Source organism: Manis javanica, chromosome 5 (assembly GCF_040802235.1).
Source record: "Manis javanica isolate MJ-LG chromosome 5, MJ_LKY, whole genome shotgun sequence".
Taxonomy (NCBI): Eukaryota; Metazoa; Chordata; class Mammalia; order Pholidota; family Manidae; genus Manis; species Manis javanica.
Genome location: NC_133160.1, coordinates 150,866,972 through 150,890,618, shown reverse-complemented (window position 1 = coordinate 150,890,618; position 23,647 = coordinate 150,866,972). Strand labels below are relative to the sequence as shown.

Genomic DNA, 23,647 nt, shown 5'->3' with positions numbered 1-23,647 from the left:
CTTGAGATAAGACATAATCAATTGCGAAATTTGAATGACTTCCAAAAACTCCTAGGGGATATTAATTGGTTGCGCCCATACTTAAAGATACCCACCACTGAATTGACTCCACTATTTAAAACCCTAGAAGGAGACCCACAACTAACGTCACCGCGCTCCCTCACACCTGAGGCATTACAAGCCATTCGCAAAGTAGAACAGGCTTTGATGACAGCACAATTAAATAGAGTGCAATCGAATGAACCCTTTGAGTTGTGTGTGCTTCCCACCCCGGAGCTGCCAACAGCAGTTTTATGGCAGCACGGCCCACTGATCTGGATCCATCCCCAAGCCTCTCAGGCTAGGACAATAGAGTACTATCCGGCAGCCGTGGCCAAACTTGCTTTGAGAGGAGTAAAAACCTCCATGACACATTTCGGAGAGGCTCCAGCTAAAATTATAACCCCTTACAGCGTAGAACAGATACAAGTATTATGTGCTATGAATGATGATTGGGCCATACTTGCTTACAGTTTCTCAGGAACCTTTGATAATCATTTCCCTAAACATCCCCTCATCAACTTCGCCAAAAATCATCTCCTAGTATTCCCTCGGGTCACTAGCCTAACCCCGCTGCCTCATGGAAAAACAGTTTACACGGACGGGTCTAAGACAGGCACAGGTGCCTATGTCCATGATGGCAAAGTTGTGACAAAAGGCTACACGCCTGACACTCCACAAATAGTGGAATGTCGCATAGTCTTAGAGGTCCTACAAATCTTTCCTGAACCTTTAAATATTGTGTCTGACTCCTGTTATGTAGTTAATGCAGTCAAATCTCTAGAAGTGGCCGGGCTAATTAAAGCGTCCAGCCCAGTAGCCACTTTGTTCAAACAGATACAATCAGCACTACTTCATAGGCAATCTCCTTTGTATATAACTCATATCAGAGCACATTCAGGCCTTCCCGGGCCTATGACCCAAGGCAACCACCTGGCAGACCTCGCAACCAGAAGCATAGCCTTTCCCCTGCTAGACCCTATCACCACAGCTTCAAAATTCCACACACAATTTCATGTCACTGCCGAAACACTGCGCAAGCGGTTTAGCATAACCAGGGCCGAAGCTAGGAACATTGTCCTTAGCTGCCAACATTGCTGCAGCTTCCTTCCCACACCTCATGTTGGGATCAACCCCAGAGGTATTAGGCCTTTACAAGTTTGGCAAATGGATGTGACGCATATTTCGTCTTTTGGGAAACTGAAATATGTACATGTATCCGTGGATACTTGTTCAGGAGTCATCTTTGCCTCCCCATTGTCAGGAGAGAAAGCTTCCCATGTCATCCAGCACTGCCTTGAAGCTTGGAGCGCATGGGGGTTACCGCAGATTCTGAAAACAGACAATGGCCCAGCCTATACCTCTACAAAATTTGCTCAATTTTGTCATCACATGGGGATAAAACATATCACTGGCCTTCCCTACAACCCACAGGGTCAAGGGATTGTGGAACGCGCGAACCGCACGCTCAAATCCTATTTACTTAAACAAAAAGGGGGAATTGAAGATATACCCCCCACACCAAAAACTGCCATAGCCCTAGCACTTTTCACTATAAATTTTTTGAATCTGGATGCTCAAAGCCATACAGCAGCGGATCGCCATAATCAGTGGCCAAAAGACCCACAAGAACTAGTAAAATGGAAGGACGTGTTATCTAACCAATGGAAGGGCCCGGATCCAATCATAATCAGATCCAGGGGAGCTGTGTGTGTTTTCCCCCAGGGTGAAGAAAATCCCTTCTGGATCCCGGAGCGCCTAACGAGGAAAGTCCTAAACAAAGGAGATGACTTCGCTGTACCTCCTGACCCTGCTCCTGACACTGGAGACCCCGACTCAGGGAGTATTGAGATGGGGAATCCTGTCTGCCTTTCCTAAGCCTATGCCTGTCCGTTTCAATGCAGCCGTTTTTCCGCGCTTTTTCACTACCAATACTAGTATGAACTTGCCCTACTTAGTTAAAGACACCCTAGTAGCTCCCCTGGGAGAAAACCGATCCTTCGTAACTAATGGGTCATTATGCTTCACCACTCAGAATCTAGCTGGCTGTATCTCCCTGAAACGGAGGAAATACGGATGGTTCAGTGACATAATTCTAGAGGCCAGTAGCCTCCCCGTTATGTCAGCTAAATTTGAAGGGCCTAATAAGGAAGGGAGCCCATCCTATAAGAACATGACTATCCACCAGATGGTTCTCTGGATCAATGGCACATTTGTACACTCTCCCAGGAACAATTCCACCGACAGGCCTCGTCAACCCAAATATGCCTCCCATTGTGTGGGCGACTATGAGGGAGAGCTGTGGCCCTGGACTGACTGTCAGTCAACTGTAGTAACGTGGGCAACTGAGAGGCAGGAGTTTACCATCTCCCCAGATATGGAGGGACGGCCAGCCAATGAGGCTTGGTGGCCAGTAAAGGTGCTCGAAGGCGAGTTTCGTCAGCAGCTGAGCATGAACCCCTTCCATAAATGGATGCTGTGTGGAGTCAATGGCTCGTGTACCGACCTCTCCCCCTTTTCCGCCCTCCAGGGTGGGGGAATCGGTGTAAAAAATATCACCTTTTGGTGCGAGAATAACCACATGCGCGCACACTGGAACATGATCATGACCCATAACAACGAGAACTACACGTGTTCAGCAAAATCAGGTCCAGAGTCACCTAATTCCCTTTTTCCACCTTCTCCAGTATGCGTATACCCCCCATTTCTGTTTATCTTATCCAATAGTAGCTTTGACTCCTGCTCCAATGAAACCTGCTTTCTGTCTCAGTGTTGGGATGCGCGTAACTTTACCAACGCTTTGGTAGTCCGCATCCCCCGTTAGGTCCCTGTTCCCATAGACGCCCCTAACACCATGACTCTGTTTCGAGAAAGGCGCGATTTCGGTGTTACAGCCGCCATAGTGCTCCTGATCTCCGCGACTGCGGTCGCAGCCACCGCCGCTGGTATAGCTTTAGACACCTCCATCAAATCGGCTACAGAGCTCAATAACCTTGCAGCCTCAGTAGCTTCTGCCCTGGACCAACAGTCCACACTTGATGGCAAACTGAAAGGAGGAATAATGATCCTCAATCAACGCATAGATCTCGTGGAGGAACAAATGGAGGTGCTCTGGCAAATGGCCCAATTGGGATGTGAGCGGAAATATCGTGCCCTCTGCATCACTAGCATTCAATATAAAAATTTTACACGGGCAGCTAATCTGTCACGAGACCTGTCCCAGTATCTTTCAGGAAACTGGTCCCAAGACTTCGATGGGACACTAGAAGAGCTGCGGCGAGAAATTATCCACATCAACTCCACCCGTCTAGATATCTCCGTAGCGGAAGGACTCTCTTCCTGGTTCCTCAGAGCTCTCTCCCACGTCAAGGAGTGGGCGGGCATGGCTGGGATGGGCGTGTTCCTGCTTGGAGGTCTCATGCTCTTACTCTGGTTGTTATGCAGACTCCGCAACCAACATAAGCAGGACAAGGTGATCCTTGCTCAAGCCCTAATGGCGATAGACGTTGGCGCCTCTCCCCAAGTGTGGCTCAACATGCTTAAGAAGGAAGCTCGGCTTTAGCTTGAGGTAGCTCTTGCACCCTGAGCCCATGTGGCACTGCACCAGGCCCGAGTACCTCAATGCTTAATCACAGCTTTCTTTAAGAAACTCATGGTGCAAGAGGGTTGAGAAAAAGGGTCCAAACCCTTTGTACCAAGCGGTCCCAACGCCAGCCAGAGGATGCGAGGCAAAGCACTGCAAGAGGTCTTGGACCCCTCTGAGAGGCATGCCTGACTGCATAGGGGTAGATGCCCAGAACCCCTCTCCAAAAAGGGGGCATCAGGAAGTATGATGGAGGTCAGGCCTCTGTCTCCGCCTCTGCTGGCAAGTTCCGCCTTGAGCTTCTGTTAGACAAAAAAGGGGGAGATGTTGGCAGCCGCGCTCAGAAAATAGCGCCCAATGCAGGGCAGCCGGAAGGCCCCGAACTTCCTAATGACAAATCATCCCACACCACTAAACTACATGCTAATTGCGCCTTGGCATAAGGACCAATGAGACCCACCAAATGGTTATGCTAATAAGGCATATGGAGCCGCACCAACCAGGTCAGAGCATGAGAACTATATAAGCAAGCCTCTCCTTCCCCTCTGGGTCCTGCCCAACTCATTTGTTTCACAAAGAGCTGAAGAATAAAGCTTTCTGCAGAAGAATCCTGCTGTTGTTGCGTGCTGTTCTTGCCGGCGAGGACGGGGCGCGCAACAAGTGGTGCCGAATCCCGGGAACCAGAACATCACCGGCACAGGGAGGACCCTTCAGACATCTGGAGAGGATTCAGAACTGCAGGTCAGAAGAAAGCCCGGAGGGGTAAGTTCCGAGAGGCCCCTGCTTTTTAGGATGATGGTTGATGGTTCTCTGTAAATAAGGAGGCACCATGGGGAATGCACCGTCATTAGTCACGGCGCTGCAGACAGCTCTCAAAGAGCGAAACTTGAAGGTCTCCAGCAAAGTCTTAGGATCTTTTGTGAAGGAGATAGACCGTGTGGCCCCCTGGTTCATTTGTTCAGGGTCCCTCTCAATCCCGAGCTGGGACAAACTGGGGAAAGATCTTGATAGAGAGGAGGAGGAGGGTAGCCTGAGGGGAGGCACCAGGCCCCTCTGGAAACTGATTAGAGCTTGTCTGCAAGATGAGAGATGTGAAAAGGTAATAAAAGAAGGTCAGAGAGCATTGACAGATATCCAAGAGAGCATGTCAGAAACGGAACGGGAAACAGAGAGCGCGCGCGGCCGAAAAAAGGCCACAAAAACGAAGGTAAAGAAACCTCAGAGTGAGGGAGAAAGCCCGCCTAGGGCAAAAGCGAAAGAGCCCCGAGAAGCGAGTGACAATCGCCTCGGAGAAAATAGTAAATACCCCTGGAAAGAGTTGAGGGACCTCCAACTCTCCAATAGGGAATCTGAGGAGGAATTAACGTCCGCAGAGGAAGGGGAAGAAAATAAAACCGCAGAGTGTAGAAGTAAGGGAACCAGCAAAGTTGAAAAGCGGACCAAGGAAAAAATGAAAGCAGGGTGTCCCCCGACGCCCTTTGCCCCGCCACCTTACGTGAGTGGCGCACTCTCCTTTTGCCACCCAGATACTCTTCAGGCAATTAGACAAATGTTTCCTGTATTTGAGGATAACGGTGTACGCTCTCACCAGCCCCTGAGCCATAAACAAGTTAAGGAGTTAGCAGAATCCGTTCGGGCTTATGGAGTCAGTGCTAACTATACCATAGCACAAGTTGAGAGATTAACAGAGACAGCCATGACACCCGCAGACTGGCAATATGTAACTAAGGCATGCCTTTCTAGTATGGGGCAATACATAGAATGGAAGGCATTGTGGCATGATATCAGCATGACCCAGGCACGCGCAAACGCGGCCGAAGGACAGCCTGCATGGTCATATGATATGCTGACGGGCCAAGGACAGTGGGTAGCCGACCAGACCGCCTTCCCCTTACAGGTATATGCACAAATAAACACGTGCGCCGCCAAGGCATGGAAAGCCCTCACCAACAAAGGAGAAGTATCAGGCAATTTGACAAAAATTATTCAGGGGCTGAGCGAGCCATTTTCTGACTTTGTCGCTCGTATGATAGAGGCCGCAGGCAGAATATTTGGAGATCAGGAACAAGCAATGCCCCTAGTGGAGCAATTAGTGTTTGAACAATGTACCAAGGAATGCAGACAGGCGATAACACCCTGGAAACAAAAAGGGATACATGCCTGGTTGAAAGCCTGTAGAGAAATAGGAGGGCCACTCACCAATGCGGGCCTAGCCGCGGCCATATTACAGAGCCACAAACAAGCCAGGATCACTAACAGAAGTATCAAATGCTTTCAATGCGGGAAATTAGGACATATAAAGAGAGAGTGTAGGAGCCCAGCTTCAGAACAAACAACCCAAAAGACCCCTGAGTTGTGCCCTAAGTGTAAGAAAGGCAGGCATTGGGCTAATGAGTGCCGGTCTATTAAAGATATAGAAGGGAAACCCTTAGAACTGCCAAAAAACGCCCAGAGGGGCCCCCGTCACCAGGGCCCGCAAATATATGGGGCAACCAGCACGCAAGTGTCATTCGGGAACAACCAGGCCCCCCAAGGAGAGCCACTTCAAGTTCCGCGGGATTGGACATCCGTGCCACCACCAGAATAGTGTTGACTCCACAGATGGGAGTTCAGCCTATCCCTTCAGACTTTAAAGGCCCCCTACCACCAAATACCATTGGGTTACTCCTAGGGCGCTCTTCTGCTGCATTGAAAGGCCTGGTAGTTCATCCCGGAGTTATAGATCAAGATTATGAAGGACAGGTAAAAATCATGTGTTCGGCTCCCAGAGGAATCTATCCTATATCCCCGGGAGACCGCATAGCCCAGCTCTTAGTTTTACCTAGTCTCCACGCCAATTATCCTGCTACCAACACGGAGAGGGGAGAAAGGGGCTTCGGCTCCTCTGACTGGGATTCAGCCTTCATAGTATTAGATTTAGCAGACAGACCAAAATTAACTCTTCAAATAGAGGGAAAGAGCTTTGAGGGAATCCTAGACACTGGAGCAGATAAAAGTATTATCTCTGCAACCTGGTGGCCCTCCAAGTGGCCTGTGACCCAATCCTCACATTCATTACAAGGTTTAGGATATGAGTCAAGCCCTTCAATTAGTGCCAAACCATTGAAATGGCGAGCCCCTGAAGGACAAGAGGGTACAGTCACCCCTTATGTACTCCCTCTACCGGTCAATTTATGGGGGAGGGATGTCATGAGAGACTTAGGCCTCAAACTCATTAATGAATACTCCACCCCCGCCCAAGGCATGATGATGGACATGGGATACATCCCTGGCAAAGGGCTGGGGAAACACCAACAGGGACACATAGAGCCCATCCTGCCCAAAGTAAAGAATGACCGTCACGGCCTGGGTTTTTCATAGGGGCCATTGAAGATGCCATGCCCATACCTTGGCTCACAGAGGAGGCCGTATGGGTTCCTCAGTGGCCCCTATCCTCTGAAAAATTAGAAGCAGCTCATTGCTTAGTGCAAGAGCAGCTCCAAGTGGGACACCTAGAACCCTCTGTGTCCCCATGGAACACACCCATATTTGTAATCAGGAAAAAGTCAGGATCATGGAGGTTGCTTCATGATCTGAGAGCAGTAAATGCTCAAATGAGAATGCTTGGACCCGTACAGCGGGGACTGCCACTCCTCTCTGCCTTACCCAAAGAATGGAAAGTGCTCATAATAGATATTAAAGATTGTTTCTTTTCTATACCTCTAAGCTCCAAGGACAGGGAAAGATTTGCTTTTACTTTGCCAGCTATTAACCATGAACAACCCAATGCCAGATTTCAGTGGAAGGTCCTCCCTCAAGGAATGGCAAATAGCCCCACCATATGTCAACTGTACGTTCAGCGAGCGCTAGACCCAATTCGTAAGACCTATCCCACGCTAAAGATCATCCATTACATGGATGACATCCTTCTTTGCTCCCCACAACCAGCGGAAATAGAAGAAGCATATATAGATCTCACTAGATCCCTAGAAAATTGGAGACTGAATATAGCAAGCGAGAAGGTCCAAAAATCTAGTGTTAGCAAATTCCTAGGAGCAACCATTTACACAGATGTAATTTGCCCCCAAAAGCTTGAGATAAGACATAATCAATTGCGAAATTTGAATGACTTCCAAAAACTCCTAGGGGATATTAATTGGTTGCGCCCATACTTAAAGATACCCACCACTGAATTGACTCCACTATTTAAAACCCTAGAAGGAGACCCACAACTAACGTCACCGCGCTCCCTCACACCTGAGGCATTACAAGCCATTCGCAAAGTAGAACAGGCTTTGATGACAGCACAATTAAATAGAGTGCAATCGAATGAACCCTTTGAGTTGTGTGTGCTTCCCACCCCGGAGCTGCCAACAGCAGTTTTATGGCAGCACGGCCCACTGATCTGGATCCATCCCCAAGCCTCTCAGGCTAGGACAATAGAGTACTATCCGGCAGCCGTGGCCAAACTTGCTTTGAGAGGAGTAAAAACCTCCATGACACATTTCGGAGAGGCTCCAGCTAAAATTATAACCCCTTACAGCGTAGAACAGATACAAGTATTATGTGCTATGAATGATGATTGGGCCATACTTGCTTACAGTTTCTCAGGAACCTTTGATAATCATTTCCCTAAACATCCCCTCATCAACTTCGCCAAAAATCATCTCCTAGTATTCCCTCGGGTCACTAGCCTAACCCCGCTGCCTCATGGAAAAACAGTTTACACGGACGGGTCTAAGACAGGCACAGGTGCCTATGTCCATGATGGCAAAGTTGTGACAAAAGGCTACACGCCTGACACTCCACAAATAGTGGAATGTCGCATAGTCTTAGAGGTCCTACAAATCTTTCCTGAACCTTTAAATATTGTGTCTGACTCCTGTTATGTAGTTAATGCAGTCAAATCTCTAGAAGTGGCCGGGCTAATTAAAGCGTCCAGCCCAGTAGCCACTTTGTTCAAACAGATACAATCAGCACTACTTCATAGGCAATCTCCTTTGTATATAACTCATATCAGAGCACATTCAGGCCTTCCCGGGCCTATGACCCAAGGCAACCACCTGGCAGACCTCGCAACCAGAAGCATAGCCTTTCCCCTGCTAGACCCTATCACCACAGCTTCAAAATTCCACACACAATTTCATGTCACTGCCGAAACACTGCGCAAGCGGTTTAGCATAACCAGGGCCGAAGCTAGGAACATTGTCCTTAGCTGCCAACATTGCTGCAGCTTCCTTCCCACACCTCATGTTGGGATCAACCCCAGAGGTATTAGGCCTTTACAAGTTTGGCAAATGGATGTGACGCATATTTCGTCTTTTGGGAAACTGAAATATGTACATGTATCCGTGGATACTTGTTCAGGAGTCATCTTTGCCTCCCCATTGTCAGGAGAGAAAGCTTCCCATGTCATCCAGCACTGCCTTGAAGCTTGGAGCGCATGGGGGTTACCGCAGATTCTGAAAACAGACAATGGCCCAGCCTATACCTCTACAAAATTTGCTCAATTTTGTCATCACATGGGGATAAAACATATCACTGGCCTTCCCTACAACCCACAGGGTCAAGGGATTGTGGAACGCGCGAACCGCACGCTCAAATCCTATTTACTTAAACAAAAAGGGGGAATTGAAGATATACCCCCCACACCAAAAACTGCCATAGCCCTAGCACTTTTCACTATAAATTTTTTGAATCTGGATGCTCAAAGCCATACAGCAGCGGATCGCCATAATCAGTGGCCAAAAGACCCACAAGAACTAGTAAAATGGAAGGACGTGTTATCTAACCAATGGAAGGGCCCGGATCCAATCATAATCAGATCCAGGGGAGCTGTGTGTGTTTTCCCCCAGGGTGAAGAAAACCCCTTCTGGATCCCGGAGCGCCTAACGAGGAAAGTCCTAAACAAAGGAGATGACTTCGCTGTACCTCCTGACCCTGCTCCTGACACTGGAGACCCCGACTCAGGGAGTATTGAGATGGGGAATCCTGTCTGCCTTTCCTAAGCCTATGCCTGTCCGTTTCAATGCAGCCGTTTTTCCGCGCTTTTTCACTACCAATACTAGTATGAACTTGCCCTACTTAGTTAAAGACACCCTAGTAGCTCCCCTGGGAGAAAACCGATCCTTCGTAACTAATGGGTCATTATGCTTCACCACTCAGAATCTAGCTGGCTGTATCTCCCTGAAACGGAGGAAATACGGATGGTTCAGTGACATAATTCTAGAGGCCAGTAGCCTCCCCGTTATGTCAGCTAAATTTGAAGGGCCTAATAAGGAAGGGAGCCCATCCTATAAGAACATGACTATCCACCAGATGGTTCTCTGGATCAATGGCACATTTGTACACTCTCCCAGGAACAATTCCACCGACAGGCCTCGTCAACCCAAATATGCCTCCCATTGTGTGGGCGACTATGAGGGAGAGCTGTGGCCCTGGACTGACTGTCAGTCAACTGTAGTAACGTGGGCAACTGAGAGGCAGGAGTTTACCATCTCCCCAGATATGGAGGGACGGCCAGCCAATGAGGCTTGGTGGCCAGTAAAGGTGCTCGAAGGCGAGTTTCGTCAGCAGCTGAGCATGAACCCCTTCCATAAATGGATGCTGTGTGGAGTCAATGGCTCGTGTACCGACCTCTCCCCCTTTTCCGCCCTCCAGGGTGGGGGAATCGGTGTAAAAAATATCACCTTTTGGTGCGAGAATAACCACATGCGCGCACACTGGAACATGATCATGACCCATAACAACGAGAACTACACGTGTTCAGCAAAATCAGGTCCAGAGTCACCTAATTCCCTTTTTCCACCTTCTCCAGTATGCGTATACCCCCCATTTCTGTTTATCTTATCCAATAGTAGCTTTGACTCCTGCTCCAATGAAACCTGCTTTCTGTCTCAGTGTTGGGATGCGCGTAACTTTACCAACGCTTTGGTAGTCCGCATCCCCCGTTAGGTCCCTGTTCCCATAGACGCCCCTAACACCATGACTCTGTTTCGAGAAAGGCGCGATTTCGGTGTTACAGCCGCCATAGTGCTCCTGATCTCCGCGACTGCGGTCGCAGCCACCGCCGCTGGTATAGCTTTAGACACCTCCATCAAATCGGCTACAGAGCTCAATAACCTTGCAGCCTCAGTAGCTTCTGCCCTGGACCAACAGTCCACACTTGATGGCAAACTGAAAGGAGGAATAATGATCCTCAATCAACGCATAGATCTCGTGGAGGAACAAATGGAGGTGCTCTGGCAAATGGCCCAATTGGGATGTGAGCGGAAATATCGTGCCCTCTGCATCACTAGCATTCAATATAAAAATTTTACACGGGCAGCTAATCTGTCACGAGACCTGTCCCAGTATCTTTCAGGAAACTGGTCCCAAGACTTCGATGGGACACTAGAAGAGCTGCGGCGAGAAATTATCCACATCAACTCCACCCGTCTAGATATCTCCGTAGCGGAAGGACTCTCTTCCTGGTTCCTCAGAGCTCTCTCCCACGTCAAGGAGTGGGCGGGCATGGCTGGGATGGGCGTGTTCCTGCTTGGAGGTCTCATGCTCTTACTCTGGTTGTTATGCAGACTCCGCAACCAACATAAGCAGGACAAGGTGATCCTTGCTCAAGCCCTAATGGCGATAGACGTTGGCGCCTCTCCCCAAGTGTGGCTCAACATGCTTAAGAAGGAAGCTCGGCTTTAGCTTGAGGTAGCTCTTGCACCCTGAGCCCATGTGGCACTGCACCAGGCCCGAGTACCTCAATGCTTAATCACAGCTTTCTTTAAGAAACTCATGGTGCAAGAGGGTTGAGAAAAAGGGTCCAAACCCTTTGTACCAAGCGGTCCCAACGCCAGCCAGAGGATGCGAGGCAAAGCACTGCAAGAGGTCTTGGACCCCTCTGAGAGGCATGCCTGACTGCATAGGGGTAGATGCCCAGAACCCCTCTCCAAAAAGGGGGCATCAGGAAGTATGATGGAGGTCAGGCCTCTGTCTCCGCCTCTGCTGGCAAGTTCCGCCTTGAGCTTCTGTTAGACAAAAAAGGGGGAGATGTTGGCAGCCGCGCTCAGAAAATAGCGCCCAATGCAGGGCAGCCGGAAGGCCCCGAACTTCCTAATGACAAATCATCCCACACCACTAAACTACATGCTAATTGCGCCTTGGCATAAGGACCAATGAGACCCACCAAATGGTTATGCTAATAAGGCATATGGAGCCGCACCAACCAGGTCAGAGCATGAGAACTATATAAGCAAGCCTCTCCTTCCCCTCTGGGTCCTGCCCAACTCATTTGTTTCACAAAGAGCTGAAGAATAAAGCTTTCTGCAGAAGAATCCTGCTGTTGTTGCGTGCTGTTCTTGCCGGCGAGGACGGGGCGCGCAACAAGTGGTGCCGAATCCCGGGAACCAGAACATCACCGGCACAGGGAGGACCCTTCAGACATCTGGAGAGGATTCAGAACTGCAGGTCAGAAGAAAGCCCGGAGGGGTAAGTTCCGAGAGGCCCCTGCTTTTTAGGATGATGGTTGATGGTTCTCTGTAAATAAGGAGGCACCATGGGGAATGCACCGTCATTAGTCACGGCGCTGCAGACAGCTCTCAAAGAGCGAAACTTGAAGGTCTCCAGCAAAGTCTTAGGATCTTTTGTGAAGGAGATAGACCGTGTGGCCCCCTGGTTCATTTGTTCAGGGTCCCTCTCAATCCCGAGCTGGGACAAACTGGGGAAAGATCTTGATAGAGAGGAGGAGGAGGGTAGCCTGAGGGGAGGCACCAGGCCCCTCTGGAAACTGATTAGAGCTTGTCTGCAAGATGAGAGATGTGAAAAGGTAATAAAAGAAGGTCAGAGAGCATTGACAGATATCCAAGAGAGCATGTCAGAAACGGAACGGGAAACAGAGAGCGCGCGCGGCCGAAAAAAGGCCACAAAAACGAAGGTAAAGAAACCTCAGAGTGAGGGAGAAAGCCCGCCTAGGGCAAAAGCGAAAGAGCCCCGAGAAGCGAGTGACAATCGCCTCGGAGAAAATAGTAAATACCCCTGGAAAGAGTTGAGGGACCTCCAACTCTCCAATAGGGAATCTGAGGAGGAATTAACGTCCGCAGAGGAAGGGGAAGAAAATAAAACCGCAGAGTGTAGAAGTAAGGGAACCAGCAAAGTTGAAAAGCGGACCAAGGAAAAAATGAAAGCAGGGTGTCCCCCGACGCCCTTTGCCCCGCCACCTTACGTGAGTGGCGCACTCTCCTTTTGCCACCCAGATACTCTTCAGGCAATTAGACAAATGTTTCCTGTATTTGAGGATAACGGTGTACGCTCTCACCAGCCCCTGAGCCATAAACAAGTTAAGGAGTTAGCAGAATCCGTTCGGGCTTATGGAGTCAGTGCTAACTATACCATAGCACAAGTTGAGAGATTAACAGAGACAGCCATGACACCCGCAGACTGGCAATATGTAACTAAGGCATGCCTTTCTAGTATGGGGCAATACATAGAATGGAAGGCATTGTGGCATGATATCAGCATGACCCAGGCACGCGCAAACGCGGCCGAAGGACAGCCTGCATGGTCATATGATATGCTGACGGGCCAAGGACAGTGGGTAGCCGACCAGACCGCCTTCCCCTTACAGGTATATGCACAAATAAACACGTGCGCCGCCAAGGCATGGAAAGCCCTCACCAACAAAGGAGAAGTATCAGGCAATTTGACAAAAATTATTCAGGGGCTGAGCGAGCCATTTTCTGACTTTGTCGCTCGTATGATAGAGGCCGCAGGCAGAATATTTGGAGATCAGGAACAAGCAATGCCCCTAGTGGAGCAATTAGTGTTTGAACAATGTACCAAGGAATGCAGACAGGCGATAACACCCTGGAAACAAAAAGGGATACATGCCTGGTTGAAAGCCTGTAGAGAAATAGGAGGGCCACTCACCAATGCGGGCCTAGCCGCGGCCATATTACAGAGCCACAAACAAGCCAGGATCACTAACAGAAGTATCAAATGCTTTCAATGCGGGAAATTAGGACATATAAAGAGAGAGTGTAGGAGCCCAGCTTCAGAACAAACAACCCAAAAGACCCCTGAGTTGTGCCCTAAGTGTAAGAAAGGCAGGCATTGGGCTAATGAGTGCCGGTCTATTAAAGATATAGAAGGGAAACCCTTAGAACTGCCAAAAAACGCCCAGAGGGGCCCCCGTCACCAGGGCCCGCAAATATATGGGGCAACCAGCACGCAAGTGTCATTCGGGAACAACCAGGCCCCCCAAGGAGAGCCACTTCAAGTTCCGCGGGATTGGACATCCGTGCCACCACCAGAATAGTGTTGACTCCACAGATGGGAGTTCAGCCTATCCCTTCAGACTTTAAAGGCCCCCTACCACCAAATACCATTGGGTTACTCCTAGGGCGCTCTTCTGCTGCATTGAAAGGCCTGGTAGTTCATCCCGGAGTTATAGATCAAGATTATGAAGGACAGGTAAAAATCATGTGTTCGGCTCCCAGAGGAATCTATCCTATATCCCCGGGAGACCGCATAGCCCAGCTCTTAGTTTTACCTAGTCTCCACGCCAATTATCCTGCTACCAACACGGAGAGGGGAGAAAGGGGCTTCGGCTCCTCTGACTGGGATTCAGCCTTCATAGTATTAGATTTAGCAGACAGACCAAAATTAACTCTTCAAATAGAGGGAAAGAGCTTTGAGGGAATCCTAGACACTGGAGCAGATAAAAGTATTATCTCTGCAACCTGGTGGCCCTCCAAGTGGCCTGTGACCCAATCCTCACATTCATTACAAGGTTTAGGATATGAGTCAAGCCCTTCAATTAGTGCCAAACCATTGAAATGGCGAGCCCCTGAAGGACAAGAGGGTACAGTCACCCCTTATGTACTCCCTCTACCGGTCAATTTATGGGGGAGGGATGTCATGAGAGACTTAGGCCTCAAACTCATTAATGAATACTCCACCCCCGCCCAAGGCATGATGATGGACATGGGATACATCCCTGGCAAAGGGCTGGGGAAACACCAACAGGGACACATAGAGCCCATCCTGCCCAAAGTAAAGAATGACCGTCACGGCCTGGGTTTTTCATAGGGGCCATTGAAGATGCCATGCCCATACCTTGGCTCACAGAGGAGGCCGTATGGGTTCCTCAGTGGCCCCTATCCTCTGAAAAATTAGAAGCAGCTCATTGCTTAGTGCAAGAGCAGCTCCAAGTGGGACACCTAGAACCCTCTGTGTCCCCATGGAACACACCCATATTTGTAATCAGGAAAAAGTCAGGATCATGGAGGTTGCTTCATGATCTGAGAGCAGTAAATGCTCAAATGAGAATGCTTGGACCCGTACAGCGGGGACTGCCACTCCTCTCTGCCTTACCCAAAGAATGGAAAGTGCTCATAATAGATATTAAAGATTGTTTCTTTTCTATACCTCTAAGCTCCAAGGACAGGGAAAGATTTGCTTTTACTTTGCCAGCTATTAACCATGAACAACCCAATGCCAGATTTCAGTGGAAGGTCCTCCCTCAAGGAATGGCAAATAGCCCCACCATATGTCAACTGTACGTTCAGCGAGCGCTAGACCCAATTCGTAAGACCTATCCCACGCTAAAGATCATCCATTACATGGATGACATCCTTCTTTGCTCCCCACAACCAGCGGAAATAGAAGAAGCATATATAGATCTCACTAGATCCCTAGAAAATTGGAGACTGAATATAGCAAGCGAGAAGGTCCAAAAATCTAGTGTTAGCAAATTCCTAGGAGCAACCATTTACACAGATGTAATTTGCCCCCAAAAGCTTGAGATAAGACATAATCAATTGCGAAATTTGAATGACTTCCAAAAACTCCTAGGGGATATTAATTGGTTGCGCCCATACTTAAAGATACCCACCACTGAATTGACTCCACTATTTAAAACCCTAGAAGGAGACCCACAACTAACGTCACCGCGCTCCCTCACACCTGAGGCATTACAAGCCATTCGCAAAGTAGAACAGGCTTTGATGACAGCACAATTAAATAGAGTGCAATCGAATGAACCCTTTGAGTTGTGTGTGCTTCCCACCCCGGAGCTGCCAACAGCAGTTTTATGGCAGCACGGCCCACTGATCTGGATCCATCCCCAAGCCTCTCAGGCTAGGACAATAGAGTACTATCCGGCAGCCGTGGCCAAACTTGCTTTGAGAGGAGTAAAAACCTCCATGACACATTTTGGAGAGGCTCCAGCTAAAATTATAACCCCTTACAGCGTAGAACAGATACAAGTATTATGTGCTATGAATGATGATTGGGCCATACTTGCTTACAGTTTCTCAGGAACCTTTGATAATCATTTCCCTAAACATCCCCTCATCAACTTCGCCAAAAATCATCTCCTAGTATTCCCTCGGGTCACTAGCCTAACCCCGCTGCCTCATGGAAAAACAGTTTACACGGACGGGTCTAAGACAGGCACAGGTGCCTATGTCCATGATGGCAAAGTTGTGACAAAAGGCTACACGCCTGACACTCCACAAATAGTGGAATGTCGCATAGTCTTAGAGGTCCTACAAATCTTTCCTGAACCTTTAAATATTGTGTCTGACTCCTGTTATGTAGTTAATGCAGTCAAATCTCTAGAAGTGGCCGGGCTAATTAAAGCGTCCAGCCCAGTAGCCACTTTGTTCAAACAGATACAATCAGCACTACTTCATAGGCAATCTCCTTTGTATATAACTCATATCAGAGCACATTCAGGCCTTCCCGGGCCTATGACCCAAGGCAACCACCTGGCAGACCTCGCAACCAGAAGCATAGCCTTTCCCCTGCTAGACCCTATCACCACAGCTTCAAAATTCCACACACAATTTCATGTCACTGCCGAAACACTGCGCAAGCGGTTTAGCATAACCAGGGCCGAAGCTAGGAACATTGTCCTTAGCTGCCAACATTGCTGCAGCTTCCTTCCCACACCTCATGTTGGGATCAACCCCAGAGGTATTAGGCCTTTACAAGTTTGGCAAATGGATGTGACGCATATTTCGTCTTTTGGGAAACTGAAATATGTACATGTATCCGTGGATACTTGTTCAGGAGTCATCTTTGCCTCCCCATTGTCAGGAGAGAAAGCTTCCCATGTCATCCAGCACTGCCTTGAAGCTTGGAGCGCATGGGGGTTACCGCAGATTCTGAAAACAGACAATGGCCCAGCCTATACCTCTACAAAATTTGCTCAATTTTGTCATCACATGGGGATAAAACATATCACTGGCCTTCCCTACAACCCACAGGGTCAAGGGATTGTGGAACGCGCGAACCGCACGCTCAAATCCTATTTACTTAAACAAAAAGGGGGAATTGAAGATATACCCCCCACACCAAAAACTGCCATAGCCCTAGCACTTTTCACTATAAATTTTTTGAATCTGGATGCTCAAAGCCATACAGCAGCGGATCGCCATAATCAGTGGCCAAAAGACCCACAAGAACTAGTAAAATGGAAGGACGTGTTATCTAACCAATGGAAGGGCCCGGATCCAATCATAATCAGATCCAGGGGAGCTGTGTGTGTTTTCCCCCAGGGTGAAGAAAACCCCTTCTGGATCCCGGAGCGCCTAACGAGGAAAGTCCTAAACAAAGGAGATGACTTCGCTGTACCTCCTGACCCTGCTCCTGACACTGGAGACCCCGACTCAGGGAGTATTGAGATGGGGAATCCTGTCTGCCTTTCCTAAGCCTATGCCTGTCCGTTTCAATGCAGCCGTTTTTCCGCGCTTTTTCACTACCAATACTAGTATGAACTTGCCCTACTTAGTTAAAGACACCCTAGTAGCTCCCCTGGGAGAAAACCGATCCTTCGTAACTAATGGGTCATTATGCTTCACCACTCAGAATCTAGCTGGCTGTATCTCCCTGAAACGGAGGAAATACGGATGGTTCAGTGACATAATTCTAGAGGCCAGTAGCCTCCCCGTTATGTCAGATAAATTTGAAGGGCCTAATAAGGAAGGGAGCCCATCCTATAAGAACATGACTATCCACCAGATGGTTCTCTGGATCAATGGCACATTTGTACACTCTCCCAGGAACAATTCCACCGACAGGCCTCGTCAACCCAAATATGCCTCCCATTGTGTGGGCGACTATGAGGGAGAGCTGTGGCCCTGGACTGACTGTCAGTCAACTGTAGTAACGTGGGCAACTGAGAGGCAGGAGTTTACCATCTCCCCAGATATGGAGGGACGGCCAGCCAATGAGGCTTGGTGGCCAGTAAAGGTGCTCGAAGGCGAGTTTCGTCAGCAGCTGAGCATGAACCCCTTCCATAAATGGATGCTGTGTGGAGTCAATGGCTCGTGTACCGACCTCTCCCCCTTTTCCGCCCTCCAGGGTGGGGGAATCGGTGTAAAAAATATCACCTTTTGGTGCGAGAATAACCACATGCGCGCACACTGGAACATGATCATGACCCATAACAACGAGAACTACACGTGTTCAGCAAAATCAGGTCCAGAGTCACCTAATTCCCTTTTTCCACCTTCTCCAGTATGCGTATACCCCCCATTTCTGTTTATCTTATCCAATAGTAGCTTTGACTCCTGCTCCAATGAAACCTGCTTTCTGTCTCAGTGTTGGGATGCGCGTAACTTTACCAACGCTTTGGTAGTCCGCATCCCCCGTTAGGTCCCTGTTCCCATAGACGCCCCTAACACCATGACTCTGTTTCGAGAAAGGCGCGATTTCGGTGTTACAGCCGCCATAGTGCTCCTGATCTCCGCGACTGCGGTCGCAGCCACCGCCGCTGGTATAGCTTTAGACACCTCCATCAAATCGGCTACAGAGCTCAATAACCTTGCAGCCTCAGTAGCTTCTGCCCTGGACCAACAGTCCACACTTGATGGCAAACTGAAAGGAGGAATAATGATCCTCAATCAACGCATAGATCTCGTGGAGGAACAAATGGAGGTGCTCTGGCAAATGGCCCAATTGGGATGTGAGCGGAAATATCGTGCCCTCTGCATCACTAGCATTCAATATAAAAATTTTACACGGGCAGCTAATCTGTCACGAGACCTGTCCCAGTATCTTTCAGGAAACTGGTCCCAAGACTTCGATGGGACACTAGAAGAGCTGCGGCGAGAAATTATCCACATCAACTCCACCCGTCTAGATATCTCCGTAGCGGAAGGACTCTCTTCCTGGTTCCTCAGAGCTCTCTCCCACGTCAAGGAGTGGGCGGGCATGGCTGGGATGGGCGTGTTCCTGCTTGGAGGTCTCATGCTCTTACTCTGGTTGTTATGCAGACTCCGCAACCAACATAAGCAGGACAAGGTGATCCTTGCTCAAGCCCTAATGGCGATAGACGTTGGCGCCTCTCCCCAAGTGTGGCTCAACATGCTTAAGAAGGAAGCTCGGCTTTAGCTTGAGGTAGCTCTTGCACCCTGAGCCCATGTGGCACTGCACCAGGCCCGAGTACCTCAATGCTTAATCACAGCTTTCTTTAAGAAACTCATGGTGCAAGAGGGTTGAGAAAAAGGGTCCAAACCCTTTGTACCAAGCGGTCCCAACGCCAGCCAGAGGATGCGAGGCAAAGCACTGCAAGAGGTCTTGGACCCCTCTGAGAGGCATGCCTGACTGCATAGGGGTAGATGCCCAGAACCCCTCTCCAAAAAGGGGGCATCAGGAAGTATGATGGAGGTCAGGCCTCTGTCTCCGCCTCTGCTGGCAAGTTCCGCCTTGAGCTTCTGTTAGACAAAAAAGGGGGAGATGTTGGCAGCCGCGCTCAGAAAATAGCGCCCAATGCAGGGCAGCCGGAAGGCCCCGAACTTCCTAATGACAAATCATCCCACACCACTAAACTACATGCTAATTGCGCCTTGGCATAAGGACCAATGAGACCCACCAAATGGTTATGCTAATAAGGCATATGGAGCCGCACCAACCAGGTCAGAGCATGAGAACTATATAAGCAAGCCTCTCCTTCCCCTCTGGGTCCTGCCCAACTCATTTGTTTCACAAAGAGCTGAAGAATAAAGCTTTCTGCAGAAGAATCCTGCTGTTGTTGCGTGCTGTTCTTGCCGGCGAGGACGGGGCGCGCAACACAAGTGAAATGGGTTCCATTGTAGTATTAGAGTTGCCCATCCCTGGAATTTCTCTAGGTAATGATAGTGTCACTTCACAGAAACAATTAAGTTATTTCATTGGATAGAACTATAGACTAAATGCTAAATATTTACTTCTAAAATGCAATCAGTTTATGTTACTTCCTGCCTTTAAGTCCTTCAATGCTTTCGCTTTGCTTTCAGGATAGAGTATAAAACAATTAATGTGTCTTATAAATATCTCTACAATTGGACACGTTGATTTCCTTACCTTCAGATTTTTGGCTGCAACTATTTTGAATTTTAATTCACCAAATATACCATAATCCTGCCTCCAGCCCTTGTAAAAGCTGTTCCATTATTCTTAACTATCCTTTTTTTCTCTTTTGTTATGTCTCAATCTATAAATTCTCTAGGTTTCATTTTCCTTCAGACAATTGTTCTGCAGTTACATGAAATGAAAGTTAATGTATGTCTTGTGTAATTCCATAGCATTTAGCATTTGGACCTTATCTGCTTTGCCCCCCTAGACTATAAAAATCCTGAACTAAATAATTATACCTCATTTATTATTGTATCTCCAGCAACTGACAGTGTTAAGGCACTCAACATTCCTCAAGTACTATAGATATTACGCACACACATACACACTCACAACTTACTACAGAGAGAAGTGCTGAAACCTTTTCTTTATTTTTGCTCTCTGATGTGCCAAAGAACTTTGCATGTGAAAATTCTTTGTAGGCACATAGAAACAACATTATGTGGCCAGCTAAACAAATAACCACAGAAGAATATGAAAATCAGTTTTACTTATTCAAATATACATCAGTCCTAGTAATTTGAAAAGTAGATTTAGATTTAACCATAATATGTCTTCTGTTTATCAAGAGAGGATTATGATCTCCAACAAATCAAATAATTCACCTTTAAACCAACACACTATTTCATATTCTTAACAGTAAGATAATGCCAAAAAATTTCCAATACTTAATTCTTGGCAAAAAAATTAATTTGGTTCAGAAACATTCCAGTGATATTTATTACAGAAGAATTAATCTACAGTCTGAATGAGGAAAATATTCTCTCAAAATACAGCTCTTCTGTTAGGGTATAAACTCAGTCTCAATAAAGCCTTCTTTCATTTTAGTTTCACTGCCTACTTACCTTTTGTCAATGAAAATTATTTAATTTTCAATCCATGATATGTACTAAAAGCATTAGTTTCTTCCTAGTGCATTCCCTCTGTATTGAACTAAATTTTAATCACATATATATGGGACTATTTCTCTATAGCCTAATAAATTATACTTCACAACTGTTTATTTTTTCTAAGTAAACTACTTATGAAGTAACTGCATTCATATTTCTAAAACTGATTCTTTTTTATTTGGGTAAATATTTATAATACATGCATATAAATTCGTGATATTTTCTACAAAGGAAAAATATGTGTCTCAGTCTCATACAGTCATTAATTCTTGAGGATTAGGTGCTATTATAAATTCCTGTGCCTGGAAAAGAGAGTGTTGCTTTAATTCAGGTCCCTATCTCCAAAACAAAGAAAAACAGTACCTAAGACAAGGACGTGGGTGAAGTAATTTATTTGGGAAGTGATCCCATGTGCTTTGCTGATACCGTGTTTCACTGAGCAGCAAACTGGAAGGCCTCCCAGGGGCACCCCGTTGAAAGACAGAAAGCTGGAGCATGACCCGGCAGTCTCCATCTGTTAACATTGACGAGCTGTCCCACACACCTCTGTGATGGACTTCACTAGGATCTTAGAGCTCCAGAAGCCTTGGAGAATGTCCTGGAGCACAGACGGAAAACTCACAGACATGCTTGAGATTGATACTTTGAGCCAAGGTGAATCAATACCTTTTGCTTTTGGCCGCAGCTGAGTTGAAATCAGAGATTGGTCAAAGGAATGTGAACTTATGACTTGAAATGCCTACCATGCAGTTTTTTGATAGGACAAACACGATCCTAGGCACTTGGGATGCATCAGTGCAGTGAATAATGCAAACAAAAATCCTGAACTTCAAGAAACTTCTATTCTGGTAACATGAAAATGTTCACGATAAATTAGTGAAGACTTACTTAAATACACCCTTTTATTATTTGACATTTTAAATTGTGAATAATTTGCAATATTTCACAATAAACCTTTCAAAAAAACTCATTTCCTTCTGTTATAACAATGCTTTGCTTCTGGGGACACAGGAAATTGCACTGATAGTGAATGATAATAAATAACGGTGCAAAGATATTACTATTAAATTATTTATAAATATGATGATAACCAGAACATAGTATGTTGAGGAGGAAATGTGTATTTACTAAAAACAGTCAAATATTTTCCATTAGTTAGTATCTCTCCTGAACTAAAAATTAGAATAGTGCATTTTTAAATTATTTCCTTTGACAAAACATTCCATTTTTACCTCACAGGAAATTCTACAATTGGCAGCATTAACAAAATAGTATGACATTTACTACTTAATTTGTCCCCATTCTCCATAGAAGTTAAACTCCATAACAACGACTATTATATTCAAGTATTTTTCATGAAGGAGAAAAAAATTGCTAGTTCAAATACCTGAGGCATTTATTTTAACATCCACCATGAAAATAGAAAGAATATTTTTGTAATTATTTGAAACAAATGAATAGAGTTTTAGAATGTTGATGTAATTATTTCAATCTACAGTCTACCTTGTATCTAGTGTTCTTGTTGTGTTTAATACATATTTATTGACAATTTAATTTTCTAACTTTCTTTTACTCTGAGAGAGCTATATATTTATTTACTTAAAATCCTTTCAAATACTTTAGTCTAGAAAAACATAGTTTATCTCTACCCAAAACTTGGAATATATTTATATATACACAAAATATAGTTAAAAGATAATATAAACTAGAGATGGATAATGTATCTTACTTCTTTCTTCATCATTAGCCAAAAAGATGCACACATTGTCTATTAGTACATTGGCCTCAACTAATAGAGGGAGTTTCATATAGATCAATTCATTGTTTCAGTCAGTGAGTCAATACGTAGAAATTGTAAATGTTTTCATGGATTACTAGTAATTAATTTCTTAGGACATTACTGGATGGCTTAATCTTACTTTTTCAACTCTTATGGGAATTTCTGAAATTGATATTTTAAAGTTCAGTTACCAAACTTATTATAAAAAGCAAATATAGCAAAACATTAAGGAAGGAGATTCAAGATACATGAAGCCACCTCAGAACCCATTCATTGTATACACAGGTAATACTTAAATCTTCCTCTTGATTATATGAGAGGGCTTTGACAAAGAACCGACCTCTATGTCTTTTCCTTTAGATTGAACAATGCCTCATTGTGTGCACTTGGGCAAATGGGCCAGGGATTTTCTGAGATTTAACCCAATTGACCTGGGATTTTTTTTCTTAAATCAAAATTATTCCCAAATCCCTATTCCTTGAAGTACAGTCCAGTTTCCAAATTCAAGAAATCTACAAGCTGTATGTTAGACTCATTATTTGTGTGTGTGTGGTGGTGGTGGGGGGGGGTGTTTGTGGTGGACAAACCAATTCAAAACTCAGAACTTTGAAAAAAATAGCCATATATTTTTGCTCATGAGTCAAGTGGTGGTTTTGCTGATACAGGTAACTCTCAAGTGTTATCAGTTAGATTTGCCCTGTGTTTCCAGTCAACTGAGTGCTGGGTGATCTTACTCACATATCTGGTGGAAGTCTTAATATTAGATGGGACTATGGAGAGACTGCATGTCTATTATTCTTCCTTAGGCTTGCCTGAACTTCTTCACAAAGGCAGTTCTGAGGCTTAGGTCAAAACTGGCAGGTTCCTTTTGCCATTTCCTATTGTCCATAGCAAGTCACAAAGCCAGCCCATAGTTAATGGGTGGAGAAATAAACAAGTAGACTTCATCCATCAATCAAAATCATATTGCAAATGATCTCAAATGAAGGT

General features: G+C 46.5%; 1 protein-coding gene across 2 annotated transcripts; it reads left to right on the top strand.

Moving 5' to 3' along the window:
- Positions 1–555: 555 nt before the first annotated feature.
- LOC140849647 (endogenous retrovirus group K member 7 Env polyprotein-like) lies at positions 556–11,837 on the top strand. Of its 2 annotated transcripts, none has more exons than XM_073237757.1 (2): positions 556–4,384; positions 10,965–11,837. In XM_073237757.1, exon 1 carries the CDS (start codon positions 1,826–1,828, stop codon positions 2,861–2,863), a length of 1,038 nt encoding a protein of 345 aa, XP_073093858.1. In that variant the 5' UTR covers positions 556–1,825; the 3' UTR covers positions 2,864–4,384; positions 10,965–11,837. The 2 variants fall into 2 exon arrangements, with proteins under 2 accessions (XP_073093858.1, XP_073093859.1); XM_073237758.1 differs by having other exon boundaries at positions 571–4,384; positions 10,955–11,837.
- The last annotated feature ends 11,810 nt before the right edge of the window (positions 11,838–23,647 follow it).